At 45.2% G+C, this 13674-nt stretch overlaps 1 protein-coding gene across 1 annotated transcript in view; it reads left to right on the top strand.

The window, feature by feature from the left end:
- The window catches only part of LOC119977187 (NADP-dependent malic enzyme-like), a 179020-nt gene extending 166258 nt beyond the window's left edge, over positions 1-12762 (top strand). The window contains exon 15 of the mRNA XM_038817871.1: positions 10695-12762. Coding sequence (XP_038673799.1) covers positions 10695-10856 — 162 coding nt within the window. The 3' untranslated portion in view covers positions 10857-12762. The remainder of the gene's footprint in view (positions 1-10694) is intronic.
- Positions 12763-13674: the final 912 nt, after the last annotated feature.

The following is a 13674-nucleotide window of genomic DNA, read 5'->3' as shown; positions in this document are numbered from 1 at the left end:
CGAGCTTTGACCGACTGTCTACCAGGAAGGCGGTGCGCCAACTGAGACAAGGTCAGTTACTGAGGGAAGCAGCGGCAAGGAAAATTCTTCAGGTGAGGGATAGGGCAGGGAAGTTGGTGGTGGGCCCGGAGCTGATTAACAAGGTTTTTGAGGCGTTTTATGAGAGGTTGTACAGGTCAGAGCCACCCAGGGGGGACCGTGAGATGCAGGAATGTCTAGATGGTTTGGAGTACCCGAGGCTAGGGGAGGGGGACAGGGCTACATTAGAAGGAGCGATAGTGGAGCAGGAGATAAAAGATGCAATTGGGAGGATGCAGTCGGAGAAGGTGGCAGGGCCGGATGGGTTTCCGGTGGAATATTATAAAAAATTCAAGGATAAGCTGGCACCCCTGATGGTGGGGATGTTTGAAGAGGCGATAGAGAAGGGGGTGTTGCCACAAACCTTGGGGCAGGCATCGATTTCACTGTTGCTAAAAAAAAAGATAAGGATCCGACGGAGTGTGGGTCGTATAGGCCCATATCTCTTCTGAATGTGGACGCAAAAGTATTGGCGAAGGTACTGGCGGGTAGGCTGGAGGAGTGCCTCCCGAAGGTGATAGATGAGGATCAGACGGGGCTTGTGAGAGGAAGGCAGCCTTTTTCGAACATTAGGAGGGTTCTGAACGTCGTTATGGCACCGGCGGAAGGGAAGGAAACAGAGGTGGTTGTGGCATTGGATACCGAGAAGGCGTTTGACCGGGTAGAATGGGGGTACTTGATGGCAGTTCTGGAGCGGTTTGTGATTGGACCAACATTTGTGAACTGGGTAAAGTTATTATATAAGGAGCTGAAGGCGAGTGTCCGCATGAAACAATATCAGTTCGAGATACTTTTCTCTCCACCGTGGGACGAGGCAGCGATGTCCTATGTCCCCCCCTGCTGTTTGCACTTGCGATTGAGCCGTTGGCCATCGCATTAAGAAGTTCGGGAGCATGGAAAGGAATAGTGCAGGGGCGGATAGAGCATATGGTTTCCTTATATGCCAACGACTTGCTGTTATATGTGTCAGAGCCGAGTGTGTCGATAGGGGCAATATTGGAGCTACTGCGGGTATTTGGGTCTTTCTCGGGGTACAAGCTGAACCTAGACAAGAGTGAGTATTTTGTGGTGTCTCAACCGGGGGTGGGGGGGCTGCCATTCTGTAGGGCAGGAACTCACTTTCGGTATCTGGGGTGCAGGTTGCCTGGGAATGGGGGAGGCTTCGCAGGTACAACATCTCTAGTTTGGTGGGGAGAGTGAAAGCCGATCTGGCAAGGTGGGATGGTCTCCCTCTGTCACTGGGGGGTCGGGTAAAATGAATGTGTTGCCGCGATTCCTGTTTATTTTTCAATGCCTATCGATTTTCCTGCCAAAGGCATTTTTCAGGGAGATTGAGGGAAGGGTTACCTTGTTCATATGGGGAGGGAAGGTGGCCAGAGTGAGGAAGGTGCTGCTACAGAGGGGAAGGCAGGCAGGGGGTTTGGGTCTTCCAAACCTGATGTACTACTACTGGGCGGCGAATGTGGAGAAGGTGCGGAGCTGGGTCAGAGGGGTTGATTCCCAGTGGGTCAGAATGGAGGAGGGTTTGTGCAGGGGGTCGGGACTGACAGCACTAGCAACAGCGCCGCTCCCGATAGCTCCGGGGAAATACTCAGGGAGCCCGGTAATAATAGCTTCATTGAGAATTTGGAGGCAGTTTCGCCAACACTTCGGGTTGGGTGAAGGGTCAAGGGAAATGCCGATTCGGGGGAACCACAGATTTGAGCCAGGGAGGTGGGATGGACATTTCTGGAAATGGGAAGAGAAGGTGATTAAGACGCTAAAAGATTTGTTTCTTGGGGGACAGTTTGCAGGATTGAAGGAGCTGGAAGGGAAGTATGGGCTGGAGCAGGGAGAAATGTTTAACCTAGAACATACAGTGCAGAAGGAGGCCATTCAGCCCATCGAGTCTGCACCGACCCACTTAAGCCCTCACTTCCACCCTATCGTCGTAACCCAATAACCCCATATAACCTTTTTGGTCACTAAGGGCAATTTATCATAGCCAATCCATCATTGCTCATTGGACTGTGGGAGGAAACCGGAGCGCCCAGAGGAAACCCACGCAGACACGGGGAGAACGTGCAGGCTCCACACAGATAGTGACCCAGCAGGGAATCGAACCTGGGACCCTGGCGCCGAGAAGCCACAGCGCTATCCACTTGTGCTGCAGGTTCGAGATTTTGCAAGAAAGGAGATACAGAGCTTCCCGGAGGAACCGGCCTCCATATTGCTGGAGGAGATGCTGACGACAAGGGGACTGGAGAAGGGGGTAGTATCAGCGGTGTACGGAGCTATTTTGGAAGAGGATAAGGCAACACTGGAAGGGATCAAAGCAAAGTGGGAGGAAGAGTTGGGAGAGGTTATAGAGGAAGGGGGTCTGGTGTGAGGTGCACGGAGAGTCAATGCCTCCACCTTGTGCGTGAGGTTGGGGCTGATACAGCTGAAGGTGGTATACAGAGCACACCTCACGAGGGCGAGGATAAGTTGATTCTTTGAAGGAGTAGAAGATGTGTGTGAACGTTGCGGGGGGGGGGGGGGCTGCTAATCACGTTCATATGTTTTGGTCCTGTCCAAAGCTCGAGGAGTACTGGAAGGAGGTTTTTTGGGTAATTTCCAAGGTGGTGCGCGTGAAACTGGACCCGAGTCCCCGGGAGGCCATATTCGGGGTGTCAGACCAGCCAGGGTTGGAAACGGGTGCGGAGGCAGATATCATAGCCTTCGCCTTGTTGATCGCCCGAAGGCGGATCCTGTTGGAATGGAGAGCAGCCTCTCCACCCTGTGCCCTGGCGTGCCGGGGGGACCTGTTGGAATTCTTGCCTCTTGAGAAGGTTAAGTTTGAACTGAGGGGAAGGTTCTACAATTCATGGGCATTATTCATTATGCACTTTCAAGAACTGGATAACATCGAACATTAGTTGGGGGGATGGGTGGGAGGGTCGGTGGGGAGGGGGCTATGTGTATTAAGGGTGACTATGGGTAATCCCTGATTCCTTTTGTCATTTGTTTATGTAAACATGCGGGCTAATGTTTGGGGTTTGGTGGAAGGATGGGATCGTTGTCATTGTTATGGGGATTGACATATTTGTTGCTGATTATTGTTTATTGTTGGTGGGTGTAAATTTGGGAGAAAATGTGAAAAAGGAGAATAAAAATATTTTATAAATAAATAAATAGACTGCAGGCTAATTTAGATACAATGGGGAAATTAACCTTGGTGCGATAATAATGGTCTGCATTTATGTGGTGCCAAAAAGTCCCAAAATGCTTCACAACGGATTGATAAATAAAAATGGCACTGAAACAAATGATTAAGATTAGTTAGGATTGGTGATCAAAAATGGATCTTTAAGGAGAGGTAGATGGGAGAGGGCTTCACCCTCAAGAGTGTGGGGCCAAGATAGCTGAAGGCATTGCTGCCAATTCTGAGACACAATGAGGAGAGGGGGAAGCCAGAAATACAGAAAGAGAAGTTCAGGAAGAGAGGGTGATAGTGTCGGTGGAAATTACAGAGAACAGCAAGGAAAGTTAAGGTTTAAATGCGAGGATGGGAATGTTAATTTTGAGGCACAGGGGATTAAAAGCTAATGTAGGTAGGCAAGGATAGGGGTGATGAGCAAACAGGATTGCTGTGTGCTGTACAGTCTGGCACGTTATAATATTGCAAAAATGCAATGGGACTGCCACCATCAGGCGAAACAGCAACCGCAGCTACCCACCCTGTTTTCAAGCATATTTTACTGTCAGTTGTGGAACAGTAATGATGATTGTTGTTAAAACATCTGTGCCCTGTCTAATGTTACCCACATTCTTTGTGCCTCTCCATATGGATTCAAATTTCAGTGAAGAAATTCAGAATGTTATTTTCCTGCCCAGATCACTGGTTGTAAATAACAGTCACTACACACTGTCCTTTTGGGTATTTTTGTCTGTAATATGTGGAACAGAACAACTGTGTAAAAAATATAGCTGCTGTATTGTATATTGTGTATAATTGAAGATGTCTTCAATTTTCATAATGCAGAAGTTGCAAATTCCAAGCTTGCTTCGGCATTTTATCAGGTGCGACACTGCTGGTTACTTTTGATGTGGGGTTTCCAATACCTAATCAGATAGTGAAACCCGGGTCAAGAACAGAGGATACTGGAAAAACTCAGCAGGTCTGGCAGTGTCTATAAGGAGAAAAAGCACAGTTAATGTTTTGAGTCCTTTGGCTCTTCATCAGAACTGAGGCGACGGAGAATGTTTCAGAGCTTAGAGGTTGCAAGAACTAGTAGCGACTTTTAAAAACAAAATATGTTGGCCCGGTGTGGGGGGGGAGGAGGTTTGTATTCAGGCAATCATAGGACCATAGGATTCCTACAGTGCAGGTGGGGGCCATTAAGCCCATTGAATGTGTACCAACCCTCTGAAAGAGCACCCACCTAGGCCCATCCCCCCCGTAACCCCATCTAACCTGCACATCTTTGGACTGAAGGAGAAACCCAGGCAGACACGGTGAGAAGGTGCAAATTACACAGTCACCCAAGGCCTGAATTGAATCCAGATCCCTGATGCTGTGTGGCAATAGTGCTAACCACTGTGCCCCCCCCCCCCCCCCCCCCCCCCCCCCCCCCCCCCCCCCCCCCCCCCCCCCCCCCCCCCCCCCCCCCCCCCACCCCCCCATGAATGGTATATTTTTAAACAGGTGTTTAAGATGGAGGAAAAAGGTCACCATCTAAATCTGCTGAACTCGATGTCAAGTCCCAAGCGTTACAAGGTGCCTAACCGGACGATGAGATGCTGCTCCTCCAGCTTGCGCCCGGTCACTGGAGCAATTGCAGCAGTGCTTTTTTAATTCATTTACATGTTGTGGGCGTTGCTGGTTAGGCCAGCATTTATTGCCCATTCCTAGTTGCCCTTCAGAATGTGGTGGTGAGTTGCCTTTGAACCACTGCAGCCCTTGTGGTGTAGTTACACTTACTCTGCTGTTACGGTGGTAGTTCCAGGATGTTGCCCCAGCAACATTGAAGGAACGCTGATATATTTCCAAGTAGAGTGGTGGGTGACTTGGAGGGGAACCTCCAGGTGGTGGGGTTCCCAGGTATCTACTGCTCTTGTCCTTCTAGATGGTAGTGGTCGTGGATTTGGAAGGTGCTGTCGAAAGAACCTTGGTGACTTACTGCAGTGCATCTTGTAGATGATACACACGGCTGCCACTGTTTACTGGTGGTGGAGGTTTGAATGTTTGTGGAAGAAGGAGCAATCAATTGGGCTGCTTTGTCCTGGATGGTGTCGAGCTTCTTGTGTTGTTGGAGCTGCACTCATCCAGGCAAGTTGAGAGTATTCCATTACACTCCTGACATGTGCCTTGTAGATGATGGACAATCATCGAGTTACTCACCGTAGGATTCCTAGCCTTTGACCTGGCCTGGTAGCCACAGTATTAATGTGGCTAGTCCAGTTCAGTTTCTGATCAATGGTTAAACTCCTCCCCCCCCCCCCCCCCCCCAGGATGTTGATTGTGGGGGATTTGGCGACGGTAATGCCATTGAATGTCATGGGGTGATGGTTAGATCGTCTCTTGTAAGAGATGGTCCTGTTTCCTCCCACAAGTCCTGAAAGACATGCTTGTTAGGTGAATTGGACATTCTGAATTCTCCCTCTGTGTACCTGAACAGGCACCGGAATGTGGCTGCTGGGGGCTTTTCACAGTAACATCATTGCAGTGTTAATGTAAGCCTACTTGTGGCAATGAAGATTATTATTACTATTATTATTATTATGGTCATTGCCTGGCACTTGTGTGGCGCAATGTAACTTGCCACTTGTCAGCCCAAGCCTGGATATAGTCCAGGTCTTTCTGCATTTAGACATGGACTGCTTTATTATCTGAGGAGTCGCGAATGGTGCTGACCATTGTGCAATCACTTCTGACATTATGATGGAAGGGAGGTCATTCATGAAGCAGCTGAAGATGTTTGGGCCTAGGACACTACCCTGAGGAACTCTTGCAGTGATGTCCTGGAGTTGAGATGATTAACTGCCAACCACCACAACCATCTTCCTTTGTGCCAGGTATGACTTCAGTCAGCTGAGATTTCCCCCCTGATTCCCATTGACACCAGTTTAGATAGGGCTCCTTGATGCTAAACTCATTTTGGAAGGTCTTCCGGACAAATGTGAAGTAATGCATTTTGGAAGGTCTAATGCAGGTAGGGAATATACAGTGAATGGTAGAACCCTCAAGAGTATTGACAGTCAGAGAGATCTAGGTGTACACGTCTACAGGTCACTGAAAGGGGCAACACAGGTCTAGAAGGTAGTCAAGAAGGCATAAGGCATGCTTGCCGTCTTTGGCCAGGCCATTGAGTATAAAAATTGGCAAGTCATGTTGCAGCTGTATAGAACCTTTGTTCGGCAACACTTGGAGTATAGTGTTCAATTCTGGTCGCCACACTACCAGAAGTATGTGGAGGTTTTAGAGAGGGTGCAGAAGAGATTTACCAGGATGTTGCCTGGTATGGAGGGCATTAGCTATGAGGAAAGGTTGAATAAACTGGGTTTGTTCTCACTGGAACGACGGAGGTTGAGGGGTGACCTGATAGAGGTCTACAAAATTATGAGGGGCATAGACAGAGTGGATAGTCAGAGGCTTTTTCCCAGGGTAGAGGGGTCAATTGCTAGAGGGCATAAGTTTAAGGTGCGAGGGGCAAGGTTTAGAGGAGATGTATGAGGTAAGTTTTTTAACACAGAGTGCAGTGGGTGCCTGGAACTCGCTGCTGGAGGAGCTGGTGGAAGCAGGGACAATAGTGACGTTTAAGTGGCATCTTGACAAATACATGAATAGGATGGGAATAGAGGGGTATGGACCCCGGAAGTGCAGAAGATTTTAGTTTAGACGGGCAGCATGGTCGGCACAGGCTTGGAGGACCAAAGGGCCTGTTCCTGTGCTGTACTTTTCTTTGTTCTTTGCTCTTTTGATGTCAAGGGCAGTCACTCTCACCTCACTTCTGGCATTCAGCTCTTTTGTCCATGTTTGAACCAAGGCTGTAATGAGGTCAGGAGCTGGGTATCCCTGGAGGAACCCAAACTGAGCATCGGTGAGCAGGTTATTGCTGAGTAAGTGCCGCTTGGTAGCACTGTTGATGACTCCTTCTATCACTTTACTGGTGATGGGAGAATAGATTGATAGGGCAGTAATTGGCTGGGTTGGATTTGTCCTGTTTCTTGTGTACAGGACCTGGTCAACTTTCCAAATTGCCGGGTAGGTGCCAGTGTTATAGCTACTGGAATAGCTTTGCTAGGGGTGTGGCAAGTTCTGGAGCACAAGCCTTCAGTACTGTTGCCGGAATATTGTCAGAGTCCATAGCCTTTGCCTTATCCAGTGCCTTCAGCAGTTTCTTGGTATCACGTGCTCTCAGTAGTGACTTTAATGTGACGTGCTTCTGTTAAAAGTTCTTTTTTAAGTCTTATGGATGTTAAAAGGACAGCTTAAGGATTACTTAGTGTAGTATTCTTTGGGGGTTGTATTTGAATTAATGGTTGCTAAGATGTTCACTGTATGTTTTAAAAAGGTTAACTTGAGTTCATAGAATAAACATTGTTTTGCTTTAAAAAAAACCTTTCCATTTCTGCTGTACCACACCTGTAGAGTGAGCCGTGTGCTCCCCATACCACAATCTATTAAAAGTTGTGGGTCAGGTGAACTCCATAATGCACTTTGGGGTTCTCTAAACCCTGGCCCACAACAGAAGATTGTTGCGAATGCCTCAGCCTTGTCTTTTGCACATGTGTTCTGGGCTCCTCCATCATTGAGGATGGGGATATTTGTGGAGCCTTCCTTTCCAGTGAGTTGTTTAATAGTCCACCACCATTCACAGCTGGATGTAGCAGGACTACAGAGCTTAGATCTCATGCGTTGGTTATGGAATTGCTTAGCTCTGTCTATTACTTGCTGCTTATGTGTTTGGTACACAAGTAGTCCTGTGTTGTAGCTTCACCAGGTCGACACCTCATTTTTCGGTATACCTGATGCTGTTCCTGGCATGCTGTCCTGGACTCTTCATTGAACCGGGGTTGATCCTCTGGCTTGTTGGTAATGGTAGATTGCGGGATATGCCAGGCCATGAGATTGCATATTGTAGGTTGAATATAATTTTGCTGCTGCTGATGGCCCACAGCTCCTCATGGATGCCCAGTCTTGAGTTGCTAGATCTGTTAGAAGTCTATCCCATTTAGCACGGTAGTAGTGCCACACAACACAACGGAGCGTATCCTCAATGTGAAGTTGGGCCTTTGTCTCTATAGGACAGTGTAGTGGTCACTTCTACCGATACTGTCATGGACAGATGCATCTGCAGCAGGCAGATTGGTGACCATGAGGTCAAGTATGTTTTTCCCTCTTGTTGGTTCCTCACCACCTGCTGTCGTCCCAGTCTAACAGTTATGTTCTTTCGGACCCGGCCAGCTCAGTCAGTGGTGGTACTACCAAGCCACTCTTGGTGATGGACATTGATATCCCCCACCCAGAGCATATTCTGTGCCCCTGCCACCCTCAGTGATTCCTCCAAATGGTGTTCAACATGGAGGAGTACTGGTGGCTGGTATGTGGTAATCAGCAGGAGGTTCCCTTGCCCATGTTTAACCTGAAGCCATGAGACTTCATGGGGTCTTGAATCGATGTTGAGGACACCCAGACCAACACCCTCCCGACTGTATTCCACTGTGCCGTCACTCTGCTGGTGAGTCAGGACTTACCCAGGAATGGTGATAGTGGTGTCTGGGACATTGTCTGTAAGTTATGATTCTGTGAGTATGATTAAGTCAGGCTGTTGCTTAACTAGTCTGTAAGACAGCTCCCCCAACTTTGGCACCAGCTCCCAGGTGTTAGTGAGGAGGACATTTGCAGGGCTGGGTTTATCATTGTCGTTTCCAGTGCCTGGTTCAATGCCGGGTGGTCCATCCGTTTTCATTCCTTTTTTGTGTTTTTCTCGTGGTTGAATACAACTGAATGGTTTGCTGGGCCATTTCAGAGGGTATTTAAGAGTCAACCACATTGCTGTGGGTCTGGAGTCACATGTAGGCCAGACCAGGTAAGGATGGCAAATTTCCTTTGTGAACCAGATGGGTTTTTACAACAATCAACAATGGTTTATTGGTCATCATTTGACTTTTAATTCCAGATATTTTATTGAGTTTAAATTCCATCCGTGGTGGGATTCGAACCTGGGTCCTCAGATCATTTTCCTGGGTCTCTGAATTTCTAGACTAGCGACAATACCACTATGCCACCGCTCCCCAGTGCGCCTGAGAGAAAGGCGCTGAGCTAAAATGGCAAGCAACAGGAAGGTTGGTCTCCTTCTGCACTGTAAATTCTATGATTCTATGCTTGCAGACTCTGTTCTTGGTTTCAGAGTACAGCATTCACAGTATTGTGCTTATTTTAGTAAATCCTGGGCGTCTAACAATAGGTTCCTATAATTTGAACTGGATATTGATGACTTTCTCTTTTACACCCTTTTATATTCTCCAGTCTTGTAAGAGATGGATTGATATACAATTTAGTGATCTGAGACCAGTCATTAAACTGTTTTGAATTTGCAAACAGCAAATGAACAAATGGAATGACCGTTGTAAATAAAACTTCAGCACTTCAGTTAATTTTACTTATTTTCCTGAAGAACGAAGAGAAAATATCTCTCCTGCTTATTTAATTTTGACATTACCTTTCTTTCTTGACAATTTTTAACTGCAAAAATTGGCCTCCTAGGTCCCAGCTTAAAGCCCATGGTTCCCGCATCTCCACACTATCTCCTCTTTAAACCTGACTGATGGCACACGTGACTCTTCTCTCCTTTTCTCTTCCAGCATTTTTGTGGATAAGGTAGTAGATACCTTGGACTTGACTCTTTGCCATTCAGGGATTTACGAATAGGCCTGGCACCCAAACTGATTGTCCCTTACCCACTGCTGGGTTTGTGTGACTAGAATCGCCTGTTTCGTTAGGCAGTCTGACACGCATTAACAAGTGCAATAATGTCTCCAGTGCTTGTAAAAATCTCTAATTTTAAGACCTCAATTTTCTACTTCCCCTCCAGAAACCCGACCCCCAAGACTATAACCTACGGCACAGTGGTGCAGTGGTTAACACTGCTGTCTCAAAGCGCCAGGGACCCGGGTTCAATTCTGACCTCGGGTGATTGTCTGTGCCGAGTTTTCCCTTTCTCCCCATATCTGATTGGATTTCCTCCGGGTGCTCTGGTTTCCTCCTACAAACCAAAGATGTGCAGGTTAGGTGGATTGGCCATGCTAAATTGCCCTTAGTATCCAAAACGTTAGGTGGGGTTACTGAGTTACGGGAAAAGGATGGGGGCTTGGACCTAGATAGGGTCCTCTTTCCAAGGATTGAAGCAGACTTGATGGGCCAAGTGGCCTCCGTCTGCACTGTAGGGATTCTTTGATAACTTACGGGCTTTTTAAACTTGCATGAATTCCCGTTGTTTTAGAACACAACATTTAAACGTATCTCATCCCCCAAACCGTTCCCATGAAAGACAAAAGTGATTAAAATCCTGATACTTTACAGTGGGGGTAAAGCTTTTAAATTTTGCGACAACTGTTTATCTATCTTTAAGATTTTGTCTTTTTGCTTATAGATCATGGATTACGCCTACAAAAATAACCTGGCTGCCTATTACCCTGAGCCTGAGGACAAGGAAGCATTTATTCGTGCTCAAATCTACAGCCCTGATTATGATTCCTTTGTATTGGATAACTACAAATGGCCTAAAGAAGCCATGGAAATCCAGAAAGTGTAGTTATCTATACCACTCCCATCATTGCCTGGAATATGTTATCATATCCAGGTAACCTTATTGCAAACATACTGCCTTGTGACATTATTACTGCAATGTGTCAATAAAAAACACAATTACTGTTTAAAAGAAAGTCACGCTCAATTATTAATTTCAAAACACCAAGTCTTCTTGGTGCCCAGTAGTAATCCCGTGGAACTTCATTTCATTTATCAATTTTTAAATATTTTTTTAAAACTTGTAGGGATTATTTTATATTTCATCTTCAGATTAATGTTTATTCATTTTAGCAAAATATTGCTTCTCACTGAACAATTTGAATAGCTAAACTATTTCTGCATTTCATGATAATATGAACGAGATCAAAAGAAAGGTTCTAGGTTGATATTCATTAAACTGTAAAATCTTACACAAGGCACAGTTTTATGGCTTCATGAACATTTTGCACAAAATTAAGTGAAATTCCTTTTCTGAACATGGCCACGATCTTGTCCCGAGAGCAGGGAATGACAACCTACAGCCTATCAAGGTTCTGAGTGCAGCCCATGAGACTTTTTGTTGATTGTTGCCCATGTGCAGAGTTGCCACATTCCACTGGTTTCCATCTGCGTAGCTTTTTTCCTAGCAGTATTACTGAAGTGATACGCACGTAAAGCAAGGGCACGTGAAGTCAGGAGGGTACTGATTGAACACAACACTGACTGAGAGAGCCGCGCACTCCCTCTGCATCCAATCAGGCATAAATATTTCTTTGGTTTTTACCACTTGAGGTTGATGCCAGTTCTATTAATATATGACTGATTAAGCATTTTCGATAAATATTCTGCAGGTATTAAACATGTTCAATCGTATTCAAGGGTCATGGTTAGTGAAGTAATTTCAATCTTGCAGCCCACTGAGATGAAGGAGGGACACTCATGTGGCTCACTCACTAGCCTAGGTTACCCATCTCTGCTCTAGAGTCACACGTATGGTGCTACGGTTTTAGTTTTCATTCCTATTTTTCTTGTGCACTGGTCTACCTTTGAAATAAAGGAGTCTAATTTAAACAGTGCAAAAAGCAAATGGACGCGAGTTCCCAGGAGTCTAAACTAAATCTGTGACCATATTTTCAAATCCTCGAAGAAATGCAGAAGAACACTGGAGAACTGAGTAATAAAGGAAGTTAGAGAATTATCCTTTCACCTTTAGGAGCTGGGTTGAATTTAGTCCAGGTTGATAGACCAAAAGTCATTCCATTTATGATGGGTTAAACTTTCCCATGTGAAATGATTTAGGACATGATCAACCTTGTTCCTAGTTGGTATTGGCATTCAAATTGATAATCTTCCATAGACAATAAGGATGTATTCAGTGGAAAATTCTAACTCTGATGCAGTAGGAATGCTTTTCAGAAATTGGACCCAGGCATGATGAAAGCATTCAGTCTGTACTACACCCAACCCAGGAGTGTATGATGCTGTTTTCATTCCCGAAAATGGGAAAGTATGTATCCTATTTCTAAGCACTGAGATCTTTGAAATTAATTTTTAAAAAGAATCTTAAAATCCAATATTGTAGTTAGCCACCTAACATTCTGAAAAGCTACTTCTCTTATTTCTGTTTGCCACATGTGCTGGAACCATCTGATCTGATACTTGTATTACTTGTGTATATCAGCTGAAGACACCAAGAAACTAAGATATGTTTTGTTTTGAACATTTGTTGCTGAAATATTTTATATATTCCCCTGCATGATGAATTTATTTCATTCATTTTTGTAATGCTTGGGATAGCAATTATTTTAAGTATTTCTGTTGTGTTGCAAGGTGTCATTATACTAATTGTGGAACAAATATAAACCGAGGATCCTGTGAGGACGTGCTATGTATGAGAACAAAATGCTTAATAAATCATGGTCTGTAAACCCATTGCTATTCTTTATTAATGGTGACCATAAAAAAGAACTATTATGGAGCCAAAACTTCTGAAAATCCTTTGACTGTTTGACTATATACACTAATTTTCTTTGGAAAGGCTTCAACATAAACTAGAACGTAGGGATGCTTCTCTGTCCTGAGGTGCAAACTGTGTTGACAGTGGAATTAATTATTTACGATGCTTTACATTGTATTACTGAAAGTCCACATATTTGATACCTAATAGTCTTGTTGGCCTGTGCTGCTAGTACAGGGCTGTGTATGTCAACACTAAGGTCAATTGCTTCTATCTGCAGGTATCTTTTGGCATTGCCATCACAGCACACTTAAAAAGAGTAGGAGGCACTTGAGCCGCACTCTTAACATGCAGTCGCTTGCTCCATTAAACTTGAAGGTGCCCTATCAGTTGAAGATGATTTTAAGAAAACTGTTGCCAAGTTTACAGAAAAATGGGTTTGGTTCAGTTGGGCAAATATACAAAAAATATTGGTTCAATGTTGTTTTCCTATTTTCTGGTCCTTTTTTTGAACCAGCTTTCAAAATAACCATAAGTTTATCCATTTCTTGGATAACTACCAAAACTGATCTCAAACTAATGATTAACGGGTAAGTGATATCTGCCATAGATTAATCTCCCTGATTTTCTTTCTCTCCCTATTCCAAATATCTGAAAAATTATTGGGAAGTAAGGTCACCTTAAATTCAGCATCAGCTTGCATTCATATAGCATCTTTTAATGTTGGAAAATATCCAAAAGCACTTCATAGAGACATAATCAAAAATGGGTTCTGTGCCAATGGAGCAGATATTTGGAGGGCTGACCTAAAGCATGGCCAAAAACCTTAAGGTTTTGAGCAGGGACTCCAGGAGGAGGGAGACGTATGCAATTCTTGACCAAGGAG

This window comes from Scyliorhinus canicula, chromosome 14 (assembly GCF_902713615.1).
Source record: "Scyliorhinus canicula chromosome 14, sScyCan1.1, whole genome shotgun sequence".
NCBI lineage: Eukaryota > Metazoa > Chordata > Chondrichthyes > Carcharhiniformes > Scyliorhinidae > Scyliorhinus > Scyliorhinus canicula.
Note: the sequence above shows the minus strand (reverse complement) of the source record. Positions and strands in the feature narration are given on the sequence as shown.